General features: G+C 49.1%; 7 protein-coding genes across 7 annotated transcripts; 3 read left to right on the top strand and 4 right to left on the bottom strand.

The window, feature by feature from the left end:
- Positions 1-7,806: 7,806 nt before the first annotated feature.
- Positions 7,807-9,524, bottom strand: FPRO_01034 (related to meiotically up-regulated gene 161 protein; the record flags this gene model as incomplete). Its single annotated transcript, XM_031219815.1, has 2 exons — positions 7,807-9,451; positions 9,508-9,524. 2 exons carry the CDS (start codon positions 9,522-9,524, stop codon positions 7,807-7,809), a joined length of 1,662 nt encoding a protein of 553 aa, XP_031075438.1.
- A 310-nt stretch (positions 9,525-9,834) lies between these two features.
- On the top strand, positions 9,835-17,819 carry FPRO_01035 (uncharacterized protein; the record flags this gene model as incomplete). Its single annotated transcript, XM_031219804.1, has 2 exons — positions 9,835-11,216; positions 11,267-17,819. The coding sequence occupies 2 exons, from the start codon at positions 9,835-9,837 to the stop codon at positions 17,817-17,819; spliced, it is 7,935 nt and encodes a 2,644-aa protein (XP_031075437.1).
- A 627-nt stretch (positions 17,820-18,446) lies between these two features.
- FPRO_01036 (uncharacterized protein) lies at positions 18,447-19,414 on the top strand (the record flags this gene model as incomplete). Its single annotated transcript, XM_031219793.1, has 2 exons — positions 18,447-18,602; positions 18,650-19,414. The coding sequence occupies 2 exons, from the start codon at positions 18,447-18,449 to the stop codon at positions 19,412-19,414; spliced, it is 921 nt and encodes a 306-aa protein (XP_031075436.1).
- A 96-nt stretch (positions 19,415-19,510) lies between these two features.
- Positions 19,511-21,485, bottom strand: FPRO_01037 (uncharacterized protein; the record flags this gene model as incomplete). Its single annotated transcript, XM_031219781.1, has 6 exons — positions 19,511-19,744; positions 19,793-20,220; positions 20,280-20,536; positions 20,585-21,028; positions 21,084-21,376; positions 21,435-21,485. 6 exons carry the CDS (start codon positions 21,483-21,485, stop codon positions 19,511-19,513), a joined length of 1,707 nt encoding a protein of 568 aa, XP_031075435.1.
- Positions 21,486-21,815: 330 nt separating this feature from the next.
- On the bottom strand, positions 21,816-23,374 carry FPRO_01038 (uncharacterized protein; the record flags this gene model as incomplete). The annotated part of the gene is made up of 3 exons (XM_031219770.1): positions 21,816-22,447; positions 22,501-23,037; positions 23,098-23,374. The coding sequence occupies 3 exons, from the start codon at positions 23,372-23,374 to the stop codon at positions 21,816-21,818; spliced, it is 1,446 nt and encodes a 481-aa protein (XP_031075434.1).
- Positions 23,375-24,038: 664 nt separating this feature from the next.
- On the top strand, positions 24,039-25,493 carry FPRO_01039 (uncharacterized protein; the record flags this gene model as incomplete). Its single annotated transcript, XM_031219759.1, has 1 exon — positions 24,039-25,493. The coding sequence occupies one exon, from the start codon at positions 24,039-24,041 to the stop codon at positions 25,491-25,493; it is 1,455 nt and encodes a 484-aa protein (XP_031075433.1).
- A 513-nt stretch (positions 25,494-26,006) lies between these two features.
- On the bottom strand, positions 26,007-26,549 carry FPRO_01040 (uncharacterized protein; the record flags this gene model as incomplete). The annotated part of the gene is made up of 1 exon (XM_031219748.1): positions 26,007-26,549. One exon carries the CDS (start codon positions 26,547-26,549, stop codon positions 26,007-26,009), a length of 543 nt encoding a protein of 180 aa, XP_031075432.1.
- Between the last annotated feature and the right edge of the window lie 473 nt (positions 26,550-27,022).

Here is a 27,022-nt window from a genome sequence, read left to right as displayed (position 1 = left end):
AATGCCTTGAAGCTTGCGAATAGGATCGGTACTGCATGAGCATTGCGCTGTTGCAATGTATCCAAGAGTTAGATTCGGTTTGCAGATCAGTCCGAGTCTGTCCGTAATTTTGCTGCAGATAATACAAAGTACATACCTACCTATCGGACTTGATACCATTCAAAGATGATCGCAGTACCTTTTCCGAAATATGCCCAGCTTCTGCACGATGAAAGCGGCTTCCAGACTTATCATCGCAGGTATTTGACTTTACTCATTGTTGGTCACCCACGTGTGCATGACAGCGCGAGGAATGCAGACAGTTGGGCGACAGCTGTCATGTGAAACCTTCTTAAGACTCAATACTCGTATAGATTTTGAAAGGCTGGCCAAGGGACCGGACCCTTGAATTCCTTCGGGAGGCGTTTCGTTCCCAGGCTCCGAGTACTGAGTACAATTTTGTGTGGACATCAGCTGATGGGCAACATTCTCCAACAATAGTCCCCGAGCAACTTGCATTGCTCTCTTCCGAGATAGGAACCAACACAAACAGAACAGGTTATCTCGAGGTTGTATTCAGCGCTATCGATGGCGACAGCACCTTAGCAAGTGTTATTTGCGCGGGGTCTCCGGCGCCAAGGTCAGAAGTCCTCTTACACCTAAAGTCAGACTGCTCACTTCCAACACCAAGTCGTCCAATGGCAAGGCTGGAACGCCATATGACGAACGAACCTGTTTGCTGATCGTGGCTCCTTCGCTTCACACCCTTGTTCAGTTTACATACAGCCTTGTGTTTCTGTATGAGTGCTCGTAGTTTGTATCGGGGATGCGATCCATCTCTACGTCCTGTCCTCGGCATTCGAAGGTCCGAAACCTGTGGCTCCAGCGGGACGATCATCGATGGATCTTTGTTTCTTCGAGACGCTCGAGTCCATTGAGAGGTTTCTTTGTCTGATTTCTTTGTCGTCTTTGTTGGTGTGCTAAAAACTTCCCCTCACTGAAAGATATGTTAATCTTTTTAGACAATAAGAATTGACTTTAACCGATACGATATTCAGCCATGCATGCGCCATGATTGCTCAATTGACTCAAAGAAAAGGCTGAAAATTTAGCTTCTGATTGCTAAAGACGTGGAATACTAATTGCCGGTAGCCGCTGCCCCCTCCTCTCGAAACAAAGCTCTCAGTCAAACCATCACTATTGTCGTTAGCTCACACGGGCTTCACCTTTACTCTCACCAAGCACAGCCTCCGCTGCCAAGCTGATGCTATCGCTGACACTGCAGCAACCCTCCCTGTTCTTCACAAGGTTTACCAGGGTCCTTCCCTGCCGCCACGAAAGAATGATGTGAGGGGAAGCTGGGGGTTGGTTGATGACATTCAGCGCAGTCTATGAGAAGCCCAGCAGCATCAACTGCGATTTACAGATGCTATTTTGAAAACCTTCCGAATAGTTATAAGAGATGGAGAATTCTGACCCGTAGTCTTTGATTTTGTACGAATAATCTCATATCTTCTAATGGAAAATTAAGATCGACATCTTGAGACCGCGTCTTGACGCGACTGAAGGGAAGAAAAAAAAGCGTCAATTGTTTACTTCAAACCGCTTTTGGCATCAAGCTGTCTGCATCCAACCCACACCACCTAGTTCTTTGGTTACATTGCATTGCTCGTACCTGGAAGATACAGCTTTTTGAGTGCGCGGCTCCGACCTTGTGACAGTGTGACTGAGGGCAACACGATATCCAGCGGCTCAGCTTCGAGAATTCAGCAATGGCCCTGGTCAATGTTGTATCGACACAACATCATCAGTTGATATCGGAATCAGAAACACAGCTTCTCGGCCTGGGTTATACACGAATCTTCAGGTTTCATAGTAACAGGCTCAACCCATTGGTCTCTTTGTACATGGCCTATGCTTGCTCGTTTCTTAGCTTCCATATATCAAACCACCTAAGGATGGGGACTCCATTCTTTCCGGTCAGTTTCCACCAGAAGTACAGTAACCGTTACGAATCTACATCATGTTTGGTGGAGTTATGTCAATCGCTATATTTTTGCCTCTGTTCCCTGAACCTCACCAAGATTCAAAACTCGGCTGTCAATGCAGAGTAATTCCCTCTTGCGTGGTCCAAGCCTTCCCGACAGCGTGGGCTCATTGGATCTTTGTTCTCCCAGGGTACCACACTTGAAGATTTCTTAGACTGTTACGAAGGTTCAATGGTGTCGCTGTTGGGCCAAAATAAATGGCGTGTTTTTAGTGACATGCGATGACGAGACACTGTCTGGCTGGACTATTCTTCGGCCATCCTCGATCTGCCTTAGCAGTATCAAAACGTGCTGTGGCAGGTTTCTTAATCCATTCAAGATCGCCAATCTCGATTTCAGCCCCGAAAAGACTGTCTCAATCAAGTCATCGCTCTGCTTCGTGAGCGGGGAATATTCCTGTTTGGTGGTGTCTAAAAGCCTCTCGAGGGATTGTCAATGGCCAAAGCGAACAATAACACAGCTGAAAACCAGGTTTATCCTTTCATGCTATAACGAATTTGAGCAGACATACATTAACCTCTGTCGCTATATCGGGTCGACCTTTGGCAGATTGACGGGCCGTTTGCACCCAGTATGCCAATGCCTGTCAAAACTCCCTGTATCAGTAAGTGCCCAGAGTTCTTGAACTTGGACGACCCGGCCAGGAGGACATGGCCCAAGTGCGCGCTGCACAGTATCTTTATCGTCGATCCACGACCTTAATTCCCGATCCTCCCTCCTGGCACCGTCTCAAGATTCGACGTCATTCTTGGCCGTGACCGTCTTTCTCTCATTACAACATCGTCATCGCACTGGGAGAGTGGTCCGAATAATTAACTGCGCAAACGGGTAGTAACCGTCCTTCTAGACCCAGATCACGGTATGCGCACACTGCCGCTTGTCTAAGCCGAGCCTCATCGTAGGCCATTGCGCATGCCCAATAAACATGGCTATCGAAGAACTTGCATTCCCTTGCATTGCGGCCCGTGGGTAAGCAGACTCAGAAGAGCCAAGAGCAGCGGCTTCGCAAGCTTTGGGTTCTCTCAATAGTCCACCTCTAGCTGCCACTTACCAGCTATCAGAGGCCGAGATGCGACGGCGTAGGCTAGTAGCTATACGGATACCTCATGGTACCATCTGACCTTAGCTTTTGTTGTTTACTTGACTTGATTGACATCTCCCCAGAGACGAATGGCACTGCAGAAGCCGGGTTCCACGTTGTGGTGAGCTGCAGCCAAACCCCCATAATTTACAAGAGTCGCTCTCAGCGACCCAATCGCTTCGCGTCAGTGGATAGTCCGCTGCTCGTCAGCTCTCCAGCTCGTCTGAGGATCCGTTAGCATCTCCTAATGTGGGATGGACTCACGGCTTAGACTCCACCACGTCACCCCTCCCTCAAAGCCCTCCCGACGCTACCAGAGGCTCACCATCCCTGAGCCTTACCAGACTTCAACGCGAAAGCGTCTCCTGACCGTCGAATGAGGGGTAATCGCGACGATAAGTTCTCTCACTAATGTGATGGTGTGATGGAGCGTGCAGAATTCTGTCAGAGAATTGACATGGGCACAGCAAGAGTCGCGAGTGCTCGTTACGGCGCAGTTGCAATTATTACCATGTTCCCAGTTCCAACGTCGTGGGGTAATGAAGGGTGATAATTGGCACCCGGTTTCCCAAGTAAACAAATAGGAAGCGTGTCGCGTCTTCTTTGTTCTTCTTTTTCTATGGGTCCAACGCGCCGTCACGTGCACTTTTTGCTACCTCTGGCTTTATTTTGCTTCGCGAACATCCAGATGAGGTGGATAAGTAGGTATGCGAGACTCCTGACCACTTTGTAGATTTCCAGATATCTTGCCAACATTACTGACCATCCAACATACTTCTCACCTTTAAATCGTTCCTATGTTCGAAATGGCCTCACCATTGGCGGACGCTAAACTTGGCCAATCTCTCCAATCTATCGTTGATAAGGATGAGATTCGCTCTGTAATCTACTTGGACCGGATGGCACAACTGCAAGTGCTGAGACATACTGCACCGCCACAACAGTCAACGAGGCCGATGGCCAAGAGACCTGGATTACTTTCTTGGTCCGATACGTAGACCAATTCGAGAAGAGGGACGGATCATGGAAGATCTCGCACCGTTTTGTTGCCTTTGATGCCGTCTCAGGCAAGGCTAATGCAATACTTGCCTAAAGCCAACCTAGGCACTCGAGATGAGGAAGACTATTCTAGGAAGGTATTGAAGGACCGATGTGATCTCAGCTATTACTATACCCAGTAGATATAGATACTCTTCTTAGACATATCCATTCATCAGTCATCCATAGCAGTATTGTATTGTATGTCTTATGTCTTCTTTTCGAGCTCCTTTCTACTTTAGTGGATCGACCCACGCTCCTGGGATTTTAAGGCGCCAAAAGAGACCCTAGCGCAAACATCGAGTCTAGGTACGATCCATATCTTAATTTGTTTTATTTTTTTTTCTTTGTCGGCAACGACATGTCACAATGAAGAAGAGGCGGCTTACCATATTTTGACGCCTCTTCTCCCTTTCCTTTATCACAATTTCCTTTTTTTCAAGGGCCTCGACTAAGACATCCTGACTTTCAAGACTCCCTCTCCGGCTTGTCCTTGTCATTTTGTCTTCAAGCTCTTCCCAGCTTTGATCCTTGAATTGTTGCTCAGGCGATCTACGCTTGAGCTATGGTTGCTAGTACGAGCATCGACCAACTTTCATTTTTGGCACCTTCTAGTCCCTTTCTACGAGTCAACACACTCATTTCCCAGACCAGGAAGTCAATAGAGTGGGCTCTTGAAGTGAGGCTGTAGACATAGACGTAGACTTGAGCACTGCATTACATTATATGTCTTGCTATGTCAGTGTTCCGCATGCCATAACTTCCAAGTTCCTGGCCCAATATCCGGGCTTAACACACGTCACTGTCATACTACATGACATGCAATGACATCGCTGTGTTTGCATTTATATGCTTATAAGTTAATTGGAATCTACAATATTAGTAGCTTTGTCGTAGAATGTTGAAAGACCTTGCGCCATGTCACTGTCCTCAAGAGTTGGGGCCTCGATCTTTTGGTTCATGCCTGTTGCGTTCTTTCGTCAACGAATCCCGGTCAGACTTATACATGATGATTCATGCTCAGCATAGACAATTTGCACTATCACGATTATACACAGTCTTTCCTTTAACCAACCCCTGCGTTATGTGTCTCCATCTCAAGGTTTAACGATGAGTGAACACGTTCGCAGCTTGCCTTTCCAGAAGCACGGACCTGACGGAAAGGCGGAAATGAAAAACATGTCCAAGCTTTCCCATTTGGACTGAGACTGAGACTTCGCTCCTCATGATATGAAGGAGTATATACAGACAAGGTCTTATTTCTGATCAGGGCGTTTACGAAAATTGTCGTCTCCGGCCCTGCCGCGACTCCTGAGAACTCGGAAGTCATTCTCATCGTCCCGACCCATGACTGTGGTCAGTGGACAGTGGATGAATCCATTTTTCTGCTGAAAAGATCCAAGCGTTGGCGAAGTTATCTTGAACAAAGTTCCCAATACAGGGTAGCTCAGGGTCAAGATATTCAGGGTCTAGACGTTAGCTTCGTCCTGGGTAGCCACAAACGCAGACAAGTTTTTCATACAATGCGGGCTTATTCACATGCCTGACAGACATGATATTCAGCTACTCAGCGTAGTTGCCCGTAGTACAGCATGAGATATATCTATTTAGGTGGTCAGTCGTTATACAAGTGCAGAAACCACATGGGTGTTTGCCTTGTGTTGTTTGAGCACGGGGCAAACCCAACACTGCGATATTGAGCTTCATGCTTCCACCCCGCAACAGCCACGTGAACATAAGTAACACCACGAATCAGAATAAGCATGCATATGTTTCCCTGCACCCAAGGGCACATCCTGCCAGCAAACGTTGTCCACTCGGGGTACAACGTTATGCCCATCGAATAATTCGACTTTAGATGATCCAGGCACGAGGTCATAGTCAAATAACATCAAACTCAGAAACACACGGCCTAGGTAATATCCGCTACTCAATGGATGTAGGACAGGCATCTCAAGTTAATGAAGTTTAGTATTGGATTGATAGAAACACATCTGTGTCAGACAGCATTTGCGAATATGCAAGGGTCGGATACACAACGGATGATATTGGACGAGCTTCAACTGAAGCCTGCATCCACGTACTGTAGTTACGACAGTTACTCAGCAACCTACCAGTGAAACGTGACTTTGTTTCCACAACTGCGGTTGGAGCATGGATGCTGACTCTCGATATTTTGCGTCAACTCGGTAACCGTTGCTTTAAACCTGGTTTTACCCCTTCAGCCCAGGGCTGCGTTTTGACATTCGAAGACGCTCGCTTCTCGGTTGATATACCAGGTTCCATTGAGCTCCACAGCAAATGTCCGAATAGCGGAAATTGTACAGCAGAACTTTCCAAGACGCCACAATAGGAGTAACTACGTAGTACGGAGTACTATTCCTCATAAAGCGTGTATATAAGCTTGATTCTCTCTGAGTGTTCCAAGCTCCTGTCCACGACTGAATGAATAAGAGTCTTCTCAGACAAAACCGCAGTTGCGGAACATGAATTGCTATCATCATACCTCTCAATGAATACATAAGATGTATGTCATTAATTTTCTATATACTCCGTACAACTCCTGCCATTGTGTTTTACCACTTGGTCTAATAGTTCACTCTGATAATGAAATTCTACAAAATTCGTTACAGCTCACAATTGATCCAAGAACTCTTGCGTCTCATTTTATCTATATCAGTTTATTATACCCTTAATATTTACTATATCTTCGGTTATTCTGTAGACATGATGTTGCCTCGCAGAACGATGGAAAGCTATTAGTGCTTGGTACTTAAGTGCCATATCTAAAGACATAACTTAAAAAACATTTGATAAGTCAAGTAATAAGGTTAAATATCAAAAAATGAATTTAATATTATATAAACAGACTGAAGGTAGATTTTATAGAAAGTTCTCCAATATGATTGCAAAGTATATATTTTAAGTGCTAAGAGATATAAGATATAAATTCAATGCCCACATGGCTAAGGAAGACGTCTACGGCCTCTCATATAAACTGGAGGTTACCGGTTGCCGAGGTTCAACAGGTCAAAATATATATAATAGGACCAGTTATACAGGAAGATAAAGAACCTGTCCTAGAACAATCTGATCCGTCGGGTCAAGTTGCGGAAAGGAAGCCACCGGAGACAACCGAAGAGAATAGCCCGTCTCGTCTGGTGGCTAATATAGGGACTTTTCTGAGGGCTCAAAAGACAGCTGATTATCGAGCCTTGTCAACCTGTGAAAATAACGTTGAAGTCGGCCGCGACGAAGAGGCTTCTACAGCCGACTGCGATATGGCTGTTGCTGTAGGTCTATCTTATCGGGCTGCGAGAAGGAGGCTTATAAAGACGGAGGCATAGGTAGGTCCGTCTAACTCGGGTCATTCAAGGCATGGAAACATTCTCTTTACCGGTCTCAGGATTATAGCCCGGCTGAAACCATAGACAAAGGAGGGACTGGCTTATGACCTAGTTACCTGTGTATCTGGAGAGGTGTTCTTCAAGATAAACAGCCTGGCAATAGAGGTCTCATATAACCTCCTTTGTATCTCTAATTTTATCCTCTTAAGACTGCCTTTCCTACCTAGATAGGAAAAAGTAACGCCCCTCAAATCAAGAAATTCTACCCAGACCAGTTTCTTTTGAACGCCGCCCGTGCCAAAACCCAAAGAACTCAAGCAGCAGCTTCTTCGCCCTCTTGAAGCGTGAAATCCCATTCCTTGAACGCCGCCCGAAAAGCCTCGACGTCTTTTGTCTCCTCCTCAACGGTCTGTTCACAATCCTTCCATACCAGGCGACTTTCAAGACCAAGAAGCTTAGCTAGTACACGACGTCCGAACTGAAGATCGAAGCGCATGTCTGAGGGCAGAGGCATGACGAGGGTTTTGCCCTTAATACGGTCCTCGCCATCGTCCGCCCAGAGCCATACGCGGAAGAAGTCACCCCCTGACTCGGCCTGCTGTTCGAGTGTGAGCTCCCGAGCGGTGAATGCTGGAAGAGACTGATTCTCCGCCTCGACCTTGAAAGCGGCTTCCGCGACGCCTTTGCGAATGAGATCGGCTGAGAGAGGCATTAGTTGCCAGATAAGGTGAACGTTGCGCTCTCGGCTGATCTCCCACGTCACGACGCCGAGCTTGTGTGAGCTCTTGAGGGCAATCATTGCCTGAACAGCTTCTCGAAATCGCGTCATTTCGTTATATGTTTTTGCGGCTTCCCCTGTAGGATCAGTGACAGGACCGATGCTAGGTATTGTAGGGTTGTGTGGTAGTGGAATGATGATCAAGTGGCCTGGAAAAGTAAGGCCTTGCTCTGCAAATGTGTTCGAGGTTGGCAAAGGCCCTTTAGCCGTGGAGATGTAGGCGTCATCGCCGATACTACAGCACATGTGGGCTGATAGGTTGGGATTGGAGAGACAGAAGTAACATCGATCAGGACCGGGGGGTGGCGACCGATGGCGCTGCTTCTGGCGTCGGCCTCTATGGCCTCTGCTATTATCATCGCCCGCGTATCGGCTGTAAGAATCATCCTGAGGTGCACGCTTCTTAGTCTTGGGGTTAAAAGGCGAGGCCGTCGCACCGGGGGGTACTGAAGCATCTCCTTTGTTGAGACTAAAAGCGTACAAAGACTTTGCTTTAGCGTCATTGCCGAAAGAAGCCATTGAAATGAATCGAGTGACGCAGGTGCCGTCCGTTTCCTTTTCGGTGGGGTGAACAAAAGCCTCTCGTTCATAGAAGAAGGCTTCTGGCGAAGCCGTTAAGTGATACCGCGGTTTGAGCGCTGCACATAGTTCTGCAATATTGTCCGAAACGGCGAGTGACGCTTGGTTTGTGGGATCAAGCGCAACCTGAGAGCCAGTCCAGACATTTGCTGGCCATAGTGAAGTCAGGAGAATATCAGCGTTATTCGCGCCGCGTAGGCTCTTTGCGTCATCCGCTGTGTGGAATGGGAGGTGCTGCTCCTTAGATAGTCCTGCAATGAGGTTGGCATCCAGTTGGCCACCTAATGCGACAATTCTTACACCATCAGATGTCTTGGTAATGCTGCGCTTGCCTAGAAAATGTAGGTTCTCGCAGATGTCCTCCTCGGCTTCAGCCTTAGCAGCAATACGAGGTGGAAGTGGGCGGGTTCCAACGGTGAAATAGGTTGGTAGAGGGACTTTGATAGCCCCGTCTAGAAGCGCATTCACAGAGTCATCGTCTTGGGTTGCGCTGAAGACATCGCCAGTGAGGATGGCCATGGAGAAGTTGTTTTTGGTGTGTAATGTCGCCAGCTTCTTGAACGCCGGTTCAAGCTGGCCATTGAGGCTGCCCAAGACAATGCTGCATGAGAATTGTCAGTCTGTACAAGTGAGTAGTGAGTGGGAGTCGTAACCTACATTTTTGGTGCAGCCATCTTGGTTGTGGTTGTGGTATATTGAGGTTATCACGATAACTTCTCTCTCAGGCAATGTATTGAAGAAGCTATGATGAAAGTGCATACAGATACGCGTTGAGCTTAAGGAAGATAAGAGAATGCGGGGCGCCTATGATTGGTTGGAGCGGGGCTTCCCGCATTAGCGCTGCCTTATCGGTTTTACCGCTCATCAGCCGGCAAAAAAGTTTTGGCGGGACGCTTTTTCGCGGTATGTGAAGCTCTTTTTTGCACCAAGATCTGGATCTTCAAGTGTGAGAATTTTGTCCTTCCACAAAGTCATACCGCCAAGATGCCGTCCAACTCGTCAGGGCGTATCACCAAGGCGCGGAAGAACAAAAATTCAACACCCCATCAAAAGAACCACCGATGGGAGTCTTTTACTACGAAAATATCCAAATTTAACTCGCTCCAACCATTGCGAAAGGTTCGCCGTCATGACCTCGATACCGAAGACCTTTCCACCACGACGTCCTATTTCCAGACTGGGCTTCAGAAATGGGGAGAACTCAATGTCTCGAAACCGTTTTCTGCGTTCAAGACCAAGGTCTGGCCGCTATGCGAGAGCCTCCCGCAACTCCTCCACTTCGAACAGAGGATAATGGACTTGTTGGCCGATTTCATAGCAGGACAGGATAAGGAAGCTCTGGAGCCCCTATTGGATCTTCTCACCGCCTTCTCGCATGATCTGGGAGTTCGATTTGAGAAACATTACGGCAGGAGTTTGGATTTGATTGTGGCTATTGCTGCGAAGCCCCAGGATGCCGATGTTATAGAGTGGACGTTTGGCGCACTCGCCTTCTTATTCAAGTACCTGTCGAAACTTCTCGTACCAGACTTACGACCAACCTTCAATGTTATGGCGCCCCTTCTCGGAAAGTCACGACACCCTCCCCATATTGCTCGATTTGCGGCCGAAGCCCTTAGCTTCTTGGTCAAGAAAGCAGCAGCCCCCTCTCACCGCGAGACAGCTTTGAAGCGCCTGGTTGAATGCGCGAGAGATGATCTTTTGAGTATCAAGGATGACCGCCAGTTTACCTTGTACAAAGACGGATTGATGAATATGTTTGCTGAAGCAATCAAGGGTACTGATAATATCATCCACTCAGCTGGCCCGGCTGTTTTCGCTGCTCTCGTTGATGCAATTCCCGAGGAGGAGCGAACTCTCACCGAAGATACCACTTGGACCGATGTCGTTTGTGGCGTTCTCACCAGTGTTATCCACCACGCGACTGCTGATACTTTTGGAGATTTTGCTACCGGAGTCCATCAGACCATCCGAGCCAATATGGAGCGTTTGTCTCCTGCTGATCGCCAGTGGCAAGCGGTTCCTCTCTTTCGGATATACGGCACCATGGCTGGTGTTCGGAAAGGAAATCGCCTCACGGACTGGGCACCACTTATTAAGAACTTTGTCGAGCTGTTATCTGAGGTTACAAAAGCTGGTCTGGAAGTGCCACACGATGCCGCAAGTGCTGTTTGGAAATTTGTTATCGTCAATATTGCCATTGTCTGGCACCATGCACCCATTGATGCATTGATACCCCATATTGTTCGTCTGACCCAATCACTGAGCAGGGAGCCCTTCATGAAGTGGTTCATCCCCTTTTGCTCTTATTTCTGCGAGCTGGATGCCCGGCGCTTTGGAAGTCTCTTCCGTAACGATTTTCAAAGGTGAGCATTCGAGATGAGACATGCTTCTGGATATTTGCTGACTGTGTTAGATTTATTACGAACCACTGGTCAGAGGAACCTAATGAGGACATGATTTGTATTCTGTTACCAAAGATGATTGAAAATCGTGCTTTCCCACCAGCTGGTGAGAAAGACAGTTGCCGAATGCCACAAGGCTGGCAGGATCAGATTGTCTCCAAGTTCGAGCGCTTAGAGATCTCACCATTTCCCGAAAGGGGGCCTTATAACAAAGATCCTCAAGTTTGGCGGGATAGATGCTTGCCAAAATACTCGGCTCTTCTTCAGATACTTGAGTTGACGGCTGTTCACCCATCAACAAATGCTCGTATCGCCGAACTCCTGCTCCGGAAACTGAAGCTCGCCCTTCGCCCGTCATCTACCCTGGCATCCGATGAAGTTCATTTTATTGTTGGTCAAGGATTCCATGCTTACCTTCGTATGAGCAAGGCCGCCGGCTCTGTCGACATTACCCTGAGCCCCCTGCTACGAGCTGCAGTTCCACGCTTCTCCCAGTCAGTAAGTTTTCTGCATGCCTATCTCGCGTACGAAGAGATCCTTCAAAGTAAGGAAATTGCACGGAGACAAGACAGTACCAGCAGCGATAGCTCATCCACCGAGGAGGACCCGGTGACTAGATCGTTGATCGAAAATCTGAGTTCTCCATCCCACGAACTGAGGCTGGCGTCCTTGAATTTGCTGAAAGCACTTAGCCCGACGCCAGACAACTGGAACGCTGTCGAAACTATGATAGAGACTGAGGAGACTCCGTTAAGTCTTGCGCATACAAGAACAATCGCCATGCATCTTCGCAAGCTAGGTCAGAATTATACTTCGTTTGAGGAGGGCTCTTGGCTGCAACGAGCTGTGCCTGCTTTCTTGTTTGGTATGCTGACAGTCAAGCTGTCGCCTGTGTGGGATGATTCGGTGGAGACTATGAAGCAGATCACACAGACCAAGGCTGGAGAGGAGGCAATCTGTGAGGTTGCTTTCCGCTGGCTGAAGATTCCCTCGGCTCGCTGGGGTCCCTCACAACCTGAAACCCAAAGCTCGCGTCCCGCCTTCGTTTCCGACTTTGAATGCACCAACGTGCGTCGACTTGAAGAAGTCGCAGCAGAGGTAGAGAATATTATCGACCGCCCTGATGAGTTTATGCTGCAGAATTTCGACGACAAGCAGCAAACTGCGGAAACAGTGGCTGGAAACTCAAGGTCTCGTGCGCTGAAAGTGTTCAACGCGATTCCCTCAATTGTAGAGAGGAGATCGCGGCTCCTTGTGCCACATTTCTTGGCTTGGGCGAGTGAAGACCGAATTACTGATTCAGCAAACGATCAAGATGTTTCCGAGGGTGCCACTTGGTCTCTCGCCGATCGCAAGGCTATGCTCAGCGTCTTTTCACAATTCATCAACCCCCGGGTCTTGTACCAACACGAAGACGTTTATACCGCACTCATGCAGTTAATGGAGAATGGTGATGTTGAGGTCCAGAAGGTTACCCTCAAGGCCATTCTCGCCTGGAAACAGGAGGCGATCAAGACCTATCAGGAAAACCTGGAGTTCCTTCTAGACGAAGCTCGTTTCAAAAACGAGCTCACAGTCTTCCTTCAAGATGAGAACGCAATCAAGCCAGAGCACAGGGCTGATTTGATGCCAGTTCTCCTCAGATTGCTTTACGGCCGTACAATTTCTAAGAAGGGTGCAGCAAGCGGCAGGCATGGCTTGCAGGCCACTCGGCTGGCAGTCCTTCGGAACCTCAGCGTCGAAGACATGGGGAGCTTTTTGGACATTGCCACGGGTAAGCTGAAAGATGTCAAGGTTGTCGGCGCCTCAAAGACGATCTTCGAGGAGCCTATCCTTCCCATCAGGAAGCAAGTTGGTTTTCTCAATATGATTTCCTCTGTCATATCAGAGCTTGGCACCAAGGCCACACCGTATCTGGATACACTCCTCAATGCTGTCTTGTACTGCCTTGTTTTTGCCTGCCGTCAACTCAGCACACAGGGTATGGGCCCAGAGAGCGAAGAGGAGGAAGAGAAGGCCAGCACGCAGTCTCTTCTCAGGGTCATTCGATCCACTGGGTTAAAATGTTTGATCGCTCTTTTCCAAAACGCTCAATCCTTCCAATGGGCACCATACCAGGATATCATTCTTGAGGATGTTGTGGCCCCAAGGTTAGAAAATTTGCCCAGCGAGACAACACAGGGGATTTCTGGCATGCTGCAACTTTTCGCTACTTGGTCTGTTCTCCCCAGAATTGCCCTATTCCTTGCACCACATAGCAAGGTTCCTGAGGGTATACTTCCCAAAGTTATTGAATGTCTTTCAATTGAGAAGGGTAAGGATGAAGTTAAAATTCATGTTCTTACTATAATTCGAAACTTGATCAAACTTGCTACTGCGCCTGCACAGGAGTCAGAGTTCAATGAGGTTATCAAAGCAGATCTTCTCGACACCAACGCGAAAACAATCTTATCACAGATCTCTACTGTTCTGGACATGTCCGGGATTAGTAATGACTTGATGGAGGCCTGTGTTGAGACAATCCTGACCATGGCTCCTATTGTTCAGGATACCGAGGACATTCAAGCCGTGATTGAGATCTCCATCTTCCTTCTGAACCAACCTCCACGGAGAGTCAGCCCCAAGCTCAAGGGCAGAATCCTGCTCATTGTTGAGGAGTATGTGACTCGCTCCACTGCCTTTGACAACCAAGCACTTCTCGACAACGTTTACGACACTATATCGTCTCTTTTCAGTTACTTCAAAGATCGCGAAAACAGACAATCACTTTCAAGGGCCATGCTGGCTATCGCTGGGAAGGATAATAGCCTCCAGGAAGTTGCTGGTCTTTGTGCAGCTCTCAATTCTTTCAAAGAGGGGCGAATCGATGAGCCGGATTATGACAGACGCCTGGCAGCTTACAGTGCAATCTCGGGCGATCGGGACACTCAATTGACTCCAAAGCAGTGGCTACCTTTGCTTCACAACTTGACTTATCACATTCGAGACGATGCCGAGTTCGGTATTCTTTCGTCCAACTCGGCCGATGGACTTCGGCGGTTCATTATGGATGCAGCAACATGCTCTTCTGAAATTTCGAGGGGAGGATTTGACATCCATTTGAGAGGTGTCATCCTGCCTGCTCTTTACGCCGGAGCCCGGGAGCCATCCGACACAGCTCGACGAGAGTATCTTCGAGTTATGGGCCATCTGCTATCAACGATGCCCGAATGGGAACCTGTAGCTGACCTCAGCGCATTGTTGAATGATCGAGCCGAGGACAGCGCTGAACTAACCTTCTTCTTTAATATCCTGAGTCCTGCAACCGCAAGACAACTAGAGGCTCTGCATATTTTAGAAGCAGCCAACAAGCAGAAGGAGTTCGGAAGCCAGAACCTGGCCCAGTTCTTTATCCCACTCCTTGAGCACTTCATTTTTGGTCGCGCGGATGGAGTTGATGACCATGGGCTTGGCGCTCAAGCAATCATCACCATTGGTAATCTTGCAAGCTCTCTGCACTGGAAACACTACCGCACCACTCTCCAAAGATACATCGGCTATGTTGAAGCTAAGCCCGAACAACAGAAGTTAACAATTCGACTTCTAAGCAAGGTCACTGATGCACTTGTCGACGCAGCTGAGAATCAGCCGCAGGAGCGTATGGAGATTGATGAGGTTGATGCATCGTCATCAGCCACCACCAGACTCCCCCTCACTATTCCGACGGCAGAGAAATTGAGCATCGAGGTTACTAATTCCTTCCTGCCCACACTTGTCAAGCATCTCCACGAAAAGGACGAGTCGGAAGTCAGCTACCGTGTCCCTGTTGGCGTGATCATTGTCAGGCTTCTGAAGTTGCTGCCTTCGGACCAAATGGACCAGAAACTGGCCGGTGTCTTGACTGATATCAGTCACATTCTTCGCAGCAAGTCTGTCGAAGCTCGTGACATGGCTCGAGACACATTGGTCAAGATTGCTGTTATCCTCGGCTCCTCCTACTTTGGCTTCATCCTGAAGGAGTTGCGAGGGGCTTTAACCAGAGGCTACCAGCTCCATGTGCTTTCATACACCATGCACTCCATTCTGGTTGCAATCATCCCCATCTGCTCTCCTGGTGATTTGGACTATTGCCTCACCTTTGTCGTAACGGTCATCATGGATGATATCTTCGGCGTCATCGGCCAAGAGAAGGACGCTGAGGGCTATACCACCCAGACCAAGGAGATCAAGAGCAGCAAGAGTCAAGACTCGATGGAGCTTATAGCCAAGAACGCTTCAGTCAGTCGGCTTATCGAACTGGTCAAGCCACTGCGCGCGCTTCTGATGCAAAAGGTTGATCTCAAGATGGTTCGTAAGCTTGATACCCTAATGGCGCGTATTACGGCCGGACTTCTGCAAAACCCTGCCGCCGAGACCCGCGACACCCTTGTTTTCTGCTATGAAGTCATTCAGGACGTTTACAATTCTCAAAAGCCTGAAGTTGAAGAGAAGCTGGACCCTCGAGTTAAGAAATACCTTGTCCAAAAGGGTGCGAAGAAGAGCGGCGATCGAGGCAAAACCACTAAGCACACATACAAGCTAATCCGCTTCGCGGTGGACATTCTGAGGGCAATACTGAAGAAGCACGATAGCTTGCGAACCCCTACCAACATTTCCGGATTCATTCCCATACTTGGTGATGCTATGGTTGGTGGAGAGGACGAAGTGAAGATTTCAGCGTTCCGACTACTCGCTGTCATTGTCAAAGTGCCATTCCTTGACGATGAGGGATCCAAGTTGTACAAGGTTGCAGTGAAGGAAGCAACCAAGAGTATCTCCATGGCAGTCTCTACCACAACTGACCTATCTCAAGCAGCTCTCAAAATGCTCGCTGTCGTCCTTCGAGAGCGTCGTGATGTTGTTGTGAAGGATGCGGCGGTTGATATGCTCCTTGCCAAGTTGAAGGACGATCTCACTGAACCGCTTTACCGCCATGTCACATTCAACTTTTTGCGGTCGGTTCTGGACCGACATCTGGAAACCGCCGCCGTTTACGACACTCTGGACTATGTTGGCACAGTCATGATCACCAATGATGACAAGGACACACGTGACCTTGCTCGAGGTACCTTTTTCCAATTCATTCGTGAATATCCCCAGAAGAAGGCTAGATGGGCTAAACAACTGAACTTCATCGTTGCCAATCTCAAATACGAGCGAGAGGGTGGCCGGCTATCTGTCATGGAGATTGTTCACCTGCTTCTTATGAAATCATCAGATGACTTCGTGCAGGAGATCTCCTCCACATGTTTCCTTCCGCTATTCTTTGTCCTCGCCAATGACGACAGCGAGAAGTGTCGAGTTGCAGCTGCTGGACTACTAAAGGAGATATTCAGCAAGGCTGACAAGGAGAGGACTCAGACTTTCCTCGGGCTTGTGCGAACATGGCTAGATCAGGGCGGAAATGAGGCAGTTCTCAAGCTTGCCTTCCAGGTTTTCGGCTTCTATCTAGAGTCTGACGAAAATGCATCCAAGAACAAGAAGGATTTCAAGCTCGTTCTAGGAAAGATCAACAGCGTCATTGAGGTGGAGGATATTCGAGAGGCAGATGGAGAGCTCTTGGAGGCGGCACTTGAAGTCATCCGGGCCTCGTTGTCTGTGTTCCCTGAAAAGATTCTGTCAAGCAGCAGCGAGAAGATGTGGTCCAACATCTTGAGATGCCTGTCACATCAATCGACTTCGGTCAAATTGTCATCCATTGGACTGACAAGCTCATACCTGGCCGATTTTGCTCAGCAAGCCAGTGATGTAGCGGTCGACGAAGCAGTGGTCGGCAGCCATGGTCTTACGCTTGATTTGTCCAAGGTACAAAATCTGGCGAGACTTGGTTTGGGTGTTTTGGCGACCCGAGACATTGACGAGAAGCTCGGAGCGGAAGCTGTCCAGGTCCTTGCTTTCTTGGCTCCTCGCCTCCCTCTTCGACCTGTAATTGAAGGTGAGAGGTCTGACGATGACGTGGAGCAAGAGCAGCAGGACGAGGAGGAAGAGGAAGAGGACGAGGAAGAGGGGGTAGAGCGGGCTGAGGGGATACAACGAAGGACTGATCTTCAGCATCTGTTCTGGAAGATCTCTCACATTATTCGACGAGAGATTCCCCCTAGGGCTGTTGCCATCACACCAAAGGTGGCTGCGATGGAGCTTCTTGAAACGATTTGCCGGAGATCTTCAGCCGATCGCCTGCGACCATCTTTCAAGACTATCCTGGTACCCCTTCACAATCTTACTGACCCCTCCATCGCACCGCCTTTCTCCAACGATGAACTGTTCAAGACGAGGCACGAGGCCCTCAAGACAAGAGCGCAGATCCTCATGGATTCCCTGCAAAAGAAATTTGGTACGGCTGAGTACTCGAAGCAGCTTCTTGCTATTCGAGAGGAGGTGAGGGCCAAGAGAGAACAGCGTTCAAGCAAGAGAAAGATTGAGGCACTGGCACAACCGGAGAAGTATGGAAGAGACAAGAGAAAGAAGTTTGAGAAGAACAAGGAGCGCAAGAAGACTCGATCAAAGGAGCAGAAGGTCATGCGTGAGTCTTTCAAGCGGTGGTAAAAGTGAAGGTGATGGACGACGTTGCATCAACTGGCGTTAAGGATTTGTGTCGTTAGGTAGATTGTTTCTCGGCGTCATGATCTGAACATAGTAAAAGTCATTTATAGAAGAAGACGAAAGGAAAATTCGGTCATTATCAGCTGCAACTTATTCTACAGCCTCTCCACAAGAGGATTACCTATCAACTGGAACAATATAATTCTGATAAATCAGTCCTGTGTGAGCTGGACTCCTATCTTTCTTGGGGCTCCCAATCGAATCCAATCGAATCCAAGAATCGGATATCGGCCTCAGCGTCAGCCTTCACACCAGTCTCTATCCGACGTCGGGGAACGGTGGTATGGAATCCTTACGCGGAATGACGTCTTGTGCTGATACTACGACTCTGTGTTCATCAGAATGTTTGAATTAAGCAAGACTGTCGGAATTCCGAACGTTCAGCATCGTTGAGGCTCGTCATAGTTAGGAACTCCGAGTCCCACTCCAACCCATCTTGAACAAATACACGAAAAGGGGCGTCACAATGGATTGATTCCGAATCAAATAAATCACTATGCAATATAGGTCTCCCTAGATAAAACTCAAAACTCATCAGAACAACACCCCTCTACGCCGTACAAGTCAATCATGGGCTCGCAAGGAGAAGGTGTCTATAAAACTATCACTGCGGGGAGGCTGTTACGCCAGAGGATAGAAGCCGGTGATTTTATCCTTGCTCCTGGCGTATACGACGGATTCTCTGCGCGCATTGCGCTCGAGGTTGGATTTGATGTCCTATACATGGTTAGTCTGCTATGCTTTGCTATCAAAGCTTCGACTGACGAGTATAGACTGGAGCAGGAGTCACGGCATCCGTTCACGGATGTGCTGACCTAGGGATCGCAACACTGAACGACATGCGGCGGAGCGCAGAAACTATCGCCAGTTTGTCACCATTTACGCCTGTCATTGCCGACGCAGACACCGGGTACGGCGGACCAATCATGGTGGCACGTACGGTTGAACAATATTCACGCTCAGGTGTCGGGGCGCTACATATCGAAGACCAGGTGCAGACCAAGCGGTGCGGCCATCTTGCAGGAAAGATCCTGGTGGACTTGAAAGAGTATCTGGCCCGTATACGGGCTGCTGTGCAAGCACGCCAAAGGATTGGAAGCGATATAGTCATCATTGCACGGACAGACTCCATCCAGAAGCATGGGTATGAAGAAGCACTGGCACGGCTCCGTGCTGCACGCGATGCTGGAGCTGATGCAGCATTCCCCGAGGGGCTTCGATCGGTCGAGGAAGCGCGGCAGATGATCGCAGATCTCGCACCATGGCCAGTATTGCTGAATATGGTGGAGAATAGCGTCACGCCGAAGCTTTCAGCTAAAGAAGCAAAGGACTTGGGGTTCAGCATGATGATTGTGCCGCTGGCTACGCTGGCTCCCGCTTATACTGCAGTCAAGGCTGGTCTGCAAAAGCTGAAGGAAACCGGCTTAGCAGATACAGAGCTTACACCACAGGATGTATTTCGAGTTTGTGGACTCGATGAGTCGATGAAAGTTGATGAGGATGCTGGAGCTTCCAACTTTGAAGGTGGCGTGGACTGATGCGTCTTAGGATACCGTGCTATGCTCAAGGCTGGCTACCAAACTGCCTTGCATAGAAGACGTTGTATGTAGCTCCTCGAAGCATCCGTGCTTTCTCTACCCAATATAATCAATATTCAGAGGGAAGTTCCAGTCCATGTAAACCTCGGGGAGGTTGGATAATCCGAAGCTGTCTCCTACAGGCGCAACTGTCGAGTTCCAGAACGTGCTGGCATCTGTGTCATCCATCTGAGCAGATTCTGGTGCAGTCTTGCTCGTGTCGTATGGGCTGCCTTGCCCGTTGTATTCGACTCGCCACCACCAAAGAGAGTCGAATACCACGCTCATAAACTATAGCAGTTAGGTGAGTAGGCCTGGGGCATTTTCTCTTGCACGTACCAAACGACTACGGATCCTGAGATCCAACCCATTAGCTGTAGTAGTATCCGTCGCATCGCTATTTGACCACAACTGCGAGAGAATGGTCCCATACCTCTCATCCAGGTCGCCGTGTTGCATGGAACGCCTCTTGACGAATGAAATCGCCTTGAACAATGACTGTTGAGCATCACGCAGGTCAATGTGCTCTTTCAGCTGGCTCCGGACTATTCGTAGGATGCAAAACGCCGCTAGCAAGGCCATGCGGGTATAGTAGTTTGAAGCATGTAACGCAAAGTCCTGCATGGCATCTAGGCGAGACACGACATCAAGAACTTCTGTGGCTATCGAGAAGGCTGTGATCAGGCCTGGCTTCTTTAAGTCATGACTCTGCAGGAAGAAGTAGTATGCTGATATTGCGAGACGGGTGCAGCAGCGGGTGAGGTAGCCTGGTAAGTCAATTAAATTCGGTTCAATGACACTTGACTTGAGATCGGCTCGCACATACATAAGTCGTCACGGAGAGGGAGTGGGACGATTTCCACTTGTTCACTGAAGATCCTGATGAGCGGTAGCAACGACTTACTGCCCTCGCCCTGCTCGCTTATGATATCGCCAAATGCTCTAGTGGCATCAATTAAGATGTCATGGCACTTGATGCGGTAATAGAATGAGGCGTCCACAACCTCCTCGAGCCTAACTTTCCTCTGGGAGGGCTTGGACTCGGAAATTGAAAGATGTGGGAGGCCATCACACAGGCTCGTCCTGTTCCCCTTGAGCGAGTAGCATGATTTAACAGACTGGAGAACTTACGCCTGAAAAACTAAGCAACAATTGAGCCACAGATGAGCCCTGATATCTCTCATCTCTTTCGACAATGAAGTATGCGTCCGTGCAAAGTCTTGCTCGCGGCCGTCGACGAAGAGCCCATTCTGAACGGCGAGAGAATGGGCCGTGGCTGCATACACATGTGAAGGATCTTTCCACATCGTGTCCACTGGCAGAGGCCAGAGACACAGGATCAGGGAGCTTTTGATAATGGGAATAGGGTTCGTAATGTGTAAAAGGGGCTGGAATGTTCCGCCTCTGATGTGTTGAGCAGCTATCTGGTGCAGCTTCGTGGCGTGCTCCAAGTGCCTGGCACCTGTGACAGTTATCGTCCAAAACAGGAGGGAAGACTCTTTGAAGCACGATTCGTAGTTCACATCGTTTTCGCGGAAAATTCCAGGCAGAAGCTTGCTGTAGTGGTTGAAGAACCTAGCAATTTCAGTTGGCGATCCAGTTACTGCATGTGGCGGTAGACAACACTTACCGAGCAAAGCAATCGTCTATCTGTTTGACCGCAATGCCCTCTCGGCCCAAGATTTCAGCAAGTGACGAAGATCGGTCTGACTGTACAGTATATGATGGGTCAACTTCAAGTGATGGCCCTGTAGTGGTATGGGTCAAGGCACTGCTTGAAGTTCCTACTGCAGTGCGATCGGATCGAGCTGGCGAAGCATCTACAGTAGCCTCTGGGGCCTCCACTATATTGTTGCATTCTATATGCATGCGTTTGCAACGTGAACATGGCTGTCCGGGACGCTGGTACAAGTCACATCTCAACTATGAGCCATGGATTAGCATATCTCAATTGTCCTGGATCTAAGAGCAAGTCTTGAACCTTCTGTCGCCTGCAACGAGCACAGGCCTTCATGCGACTTGTCATGTGCATGATTGACTCCTCTGAAGCTACAGGGGACAGTTCAACAAGGGCCGCCGTATTACCTATTACCCGAACGGTTGATTTGTTGCTTATGAGTTCGGAGTCAGGAGATGGAACGACTTCCCCACGATCAGCAGGCATTGGTTGTGTATGTACGGAATTCCGACTGCGGGTTCTTCGGCAGATCGACGCGGGGTTTAAGTCTCCGGCATAGGCATTGTTTCTACTAGAAACTAACTAACTTAGAGCATAAAGAAGCGGAAACTTTATTATTCCCCAATTTAACGTTCATGTGATAACTGATGAAGATCGTTCTGGGGCTTCACCATATCAACCAACTCAAACAATATACCGGAACCCCCTTGGACGATCATCGCCTTCCATGCCTACACCGGCACCCTCAACCATTACTTTGTCCAGTCGCTTGTTCTCCCAGCAAAGTAAAATTGAGTAGGTTATACTAAGTAGCACGACCAACGAGGTAAACCCACAGGAGATCCAAGCACCCTTGTGATAGTACGGCCCCTGGTCTTTGGGGAATATGTTGGTGCCAACCAAGGGCCCAAACTGGCCCAGCGTAGCGAATATTGCCCACCCACCAGCGCGCTTGCTCTCAGTGTCGTGCACGCTCGAAACCCAGGGAAGAAGAATGCTGATACTGACAAAGATCTGTACACTGAGGAAGACTCCCGCGTAGCGAGCAACAACCCCCTCGGAAACACCAAGAAGGCAGTATCCTACCGTTGATACAATCGCAGCAGCGGCCACAAAGGGACCACGCAGCTTAGCGCGGTCGCTGGCAAAAGCACATGCTAGAATTGTGACAAAGCAGAGAGCGTAGGGGGGAGCCGACAGTCCATTGCTTTCCTGGTGGTTGAATGTGCCCATTTCGGAGATGATGGTCGGAATGAAGAGAGGCAGCGAGCCAAAGCATACGTTGCACGAGAAGTACATCAAGCCTGGCACATAACCTAGCACAACAAGTCATCAGCCCGAGAATGTAAAGAATAATGGAACTACTCACTCCGCCAGTCCAAGAATGCCGAACGCCATTCTGCCCAGCTAACCCCTCCCGCGCCCCGTGAGTCGACAGTCTGTCCCCGTCCCACACACTGCCAGGCAACTTCTTTCTCCCTGTCGGTGAGAAATTTGGCGCTGAGAAGGTCGTCTGGCAGATAAAACCATGCCAGGATGGCAACGATCCATACTGGTAACCCTTCAACGAGGAACAGGCATCGCCATGGTGCAACCGAGCCCCGAATACCCAGAATAGCATATCCCAGAACGCCTCCATATGCGTTTGCAAGGGCAGACCCAGAGAGGAAGATGCCCTGGCGGAAGCCAACCTTGTCTCTGGGGTAGAAGAAGGACAGATATAGAGGCACGCCGGAAAACATGCCTTCGAAACAACCGAGCAGCACATGCAGGACGACCAGACTGGCGTAATTGGTGACGGCGGCTTGACATGCCGATATGGTCGAAAAACCTATAGCAGAGAAGAAAACCCATTTATGTGGAGGGAATCGCTTGAAGCCAACGGCCGTCCACTGAGAACAAATATCTGTTTTCTTGTCAGCGACACGAATCTGGCTACTCCTGTTGGTTCAGTGCAGTGACTCACATGCGATATAGAAAGCCGTTCCAAGCCAGTCGTAGCGTTTGCCCTCCAAGTTTACAGAATCTGTCAGTCCTGCAAGACGAGCATTGCCCAAGTTGCTGCGATCTAGGTTGGAGAAGGTGTAGACCAGGAACAAAAGAGGCAAAATATGTAAATCAAGCTTGCGCAGAACAGCCTTCTCCTCAGCTTCTGTAACAAGAGCCATTCTATCGCCAGTGATAGGACTTCTTTGCTCCGTCACCCTCTCAAAGGTATCCTGCTGAGCCTTTTCCTCAGACATGATAGATCGTTGAGGTCTCGATGGTATTTGCCTTGATAGGTGCGTAGTACCAGACAGTTTCTTGACAGAAAAGCTGGGTGGTCTGCATCAAACTCCCTCGCCTATGCTTGCGGCTTTAATACTTCCACAACCTGAAAGCAGGGCGGGTAATACGAAGCTTCAGTAGCCTCGAGGATCTGTCGGGGGTGACATGGACGCAGTCTGAGGGTAAGAGACGACTCGGAACTCCGATATTGGCATCCTCCAATACAAACGCATGGCCCCAGGAGATTAGCATCAGTCTATTCACCCGTAGTGATCTAATCGACTCCCACTGTAAGTTACGTGGTAATCCCAAAGTTTACTAGGAATGGCACGATTCAGAATGCAACTCTAGCATTAAGGTGATCTCGGGCCTCCTTGTAGCTTCTTCTTGTTAGCCCGCCTGGGTACGTAGCTAATATGTCATTCGGAATTCCGATCGAAACCGGCAGCACATTTGCGTAGGACTTCGAACTAATACAACTCCGATACCTTCAACTTGATGAACCGACCAGACAAGAAAGCCTGAGCAACATCTCGTTGAATACTGAATCTCACCGCAAAGAGGTCGTATATAAGATGCTCGAGTGACCTAGGGCCGCAGTGTCCTTCTATCCCTTCGTCATCTACCAGCGACTTCAACATGAGTGATTCAACCCCTAAGTCATCAAGCCCGACGGTGCAACTGTCACAATGGGTCTCAAAGCTGAAACTGGATGACATCCCAGATCGAGTGCGCACCCGAGCAAAGTACCTAATTCTCGATGGACTGGCGTGTGCATTCGTCGGATCTCATCTACCCTGGTCCGAGACGGCAGCGCAGGCTATCCTCAACCTGGAGCCAACACAGGGAGACGCCTCACTCATTGGGTGGGGAGGACGCAAGGTTACCGCTCTCACTGCCGCGCTTCTGAATGGAACCTTTATCCAGGGTTTCGAGCTGGATGACTGGCACAGCGAGGCTCCCCTTCATTCCAACAGCATCATTCTGCCAGCTCTGCTTGCCGCTGCGGAACAAGCCAATGCACAAGCCTCTCGCTTCACATCCCCCGGAAAAGACTTCCTGCTCGCGACTATAGCGGGCTACGAGACTGGGCCACGTGTAGGCCGTTCCCTCTGGGGCACACATGTTCTCTCATCGGGCTGGCATTCTGGAGCAGTCTTCGGACCCGCTGCTGCTGCCGCCAGCGTCAGCAAGCTTTACGGGCTCGATGCGAACACAATCGAGGATGCTTTTGGGATAGCATGTACCCAGTCGTGCGGGCTCATGTCTGCCCAGTTCGAGAGCGACGTAAAGCGCATGCACCATGGGTTTGCAGCACGCAACGGTCTTTTGGCTGTTGTCTTGGCACAAGGCGGCTATGTTGGTATCAAGAAAGTCTTCGAGCGCGAGTATGGAGGCTTCTTGAAACAGTTCAGTTCTGGAAATGGGAAGCAGCCCCAATATCGACTGGAGGAGTTGACGAGCGAGCTGGGAATCAGGTGGCAGACGGATGGCATTAGGATCAAGCCTTACGCAGCCATGGCTGGTACACATCCCAGCATCGACTGTATCCGTCATCTCCAGGAGAAACATCCCGATAGGCTGGAGAGGTTCGATGAGATAAAGAAGATCGACATCCTTCTTGGCGAAGCTGCTTTCCATCACGGAGGCTGGAAAGCCGTTAAGCCCCTCACAGCAACCGGAGCCCAGATGAGCAACTCGTTCACGGCGGCCACACAAATTGTACATGGACAAGTGTTGATGCCACAGTTTACCCCTGAAATGCTCGTGGATAAGGATGTCTGGAGACTTGTCGATCTCACTGAGTGTAAACTCCATGTTACTGATGGCGACTCAATCGGCTGTCAAGAAGTGAGGATCGTGTTTGAAGACGAGACAGTCCTACATCACGGTGTTCCGAATGCATTCGGCGTGGATCCACCCCTATCTAATGAAGATATCCTAGCCAAATGGCGGCAACTAACCAAGGACATTGTTGAGAGTGAAGTTGTAGCAAAGATTGAGGAGATAGTGTTGTCTTTGGAAGAGCAGGATGATCTAGTAACACTGTTTGAGCTTATTCGTCAAGCATCAAAGAATCCACTGGCCAGATAGAGCTACATTATGTTCCTTGGAAGGTGGCAGTAACATTTACTATATAGCGGACTGGTCCTAAAATAAGGGTATTCTTGTTTCAAGTACTGCTAGGCTAGCACAGTTCGCTAGTAATGGTCCACTGACCACAGAGATACTGTAGCCTGCTCTTTTTTTCACCCCCGAAGCGTGTGACTGGGCTCTGAACCATGGGGAACATGACATGAAGTCAGCAAAGCACATTGGAGTGTATAGGTAGTGTTGTTTTATAAAGCTCATGTATAAATCCAGAATAACACAACATGTAAGTTTAGAACAACCCTGATGTTCAAGAGTGTAATTTCATCATTCAAGAGTACGCAAAGCTTAAGGTAGAGGAGAATAAGCTTGTTTTAATTCCATGTCTATATCTTCAGTCCCGGGGCCCTCAGTGGAGGGTATCCATCAACGCCAACCAATGCTTTTGCCCAACCTAGGCATTGTACAAATCTCGCATTTTTCACTCTATCATTGCATCCCTCTAGTCGCAGGCCATCAGGAGCTCTTGCTTTCACCAGCCTCAATGTCTGCTGGAAGAGATTCCTCTGGCCAAAACTCAATATCGCCGTCTTCACCTAAACTTCCCCTCTTAACAAGACGACCCTTTTCCCTCATAAGGTCTTCGATAGTGACTTTCCTGTCGCCAAAGATGTTCAAGTGGTCGCTGATGACGTGTCTGTTCCTGCACTCGGGACATGTGATGAGCGTAGAGCCATAATGGTAGCCCTGCTTAGAGACGTTGTGGTGGGAGCGATGCCCGCATGGAATGCACGTAAATGATAGCTGGTAGTGCGACGCCTTGATCTCGGGCCTTTCTCCTTCGCTTTTTGGCGTCTCGCCAGTTTGCGCCTGTTCGGGGTTCGGTTTGGCGTATGTTTGGGTAGGTGGTCGTGGAATGTTATGCGCTGCGCGGAAAGACTGGAGGTTTATAGTGGCGGGACGAATAAAAGGAGCGTGCAGGGATGGTGGGGGGCGCTGCGGTTGCTTTTGTAGCTGGCGCAGGACTTTGGAGGCGAAAGAAGGCGTCCGTGAGGCCATTGTGCGAAATTTGATCGACTCGTAAGGTGAGGGTTGGGGCAATGTTTTCATGACGAGAAGAAACGTCTTGGTCTTGAGACGTCATTTGTGGGGCTACCCATGTTAGGAAAGATGATGGAAGGCGAGCGAATCATATCGTTCCTATCACTTACACGTCTTTCACTGCGACAAGAGACATCCTTTGCCTTGAGTACAATTATCTTCCCTGACTTGGATTTCCCTGATAATACTCATCTTTCAGCTTTCCGATTACGTCTTTACAAATACGGAGCATGTCGAATCGTAGTGGATCAGCAAATACTCTCCTTCTCTGCAACAGCCTTTAAGCAAAGCAATTGCACTGTGAGTCCCTTGCCACTGAATCCTACACAAGGTGCCCAGGAGCCCCTTCCTATGAAGTGAAGACTTCTTCTTGTCGACTTTCACAGAAGTCAAAACGCAACAAGGTTCATCTGCCTCAATGACGAAATTGT

This window comes from Fusarium proliferatum (assembly GCF_900067095.1).
Source record: "Fusarium proliferatum ET1 genome assembly, contig: FPRO_scaffold001, whole genome shotgun sequence".
Classification (NCBI taxonomy): Eukaryota; Fungi; Ascomycota; class Sordariomycetes; order Hypocreales; family Nectriaceae; genus Fusarium; species Fusarium proliferatum.
The sequence above is the reverse complement of the archived record's forward strand: the minus strand, read 5'-3'. Positions and strand labels throughout refer to the sequence as shown.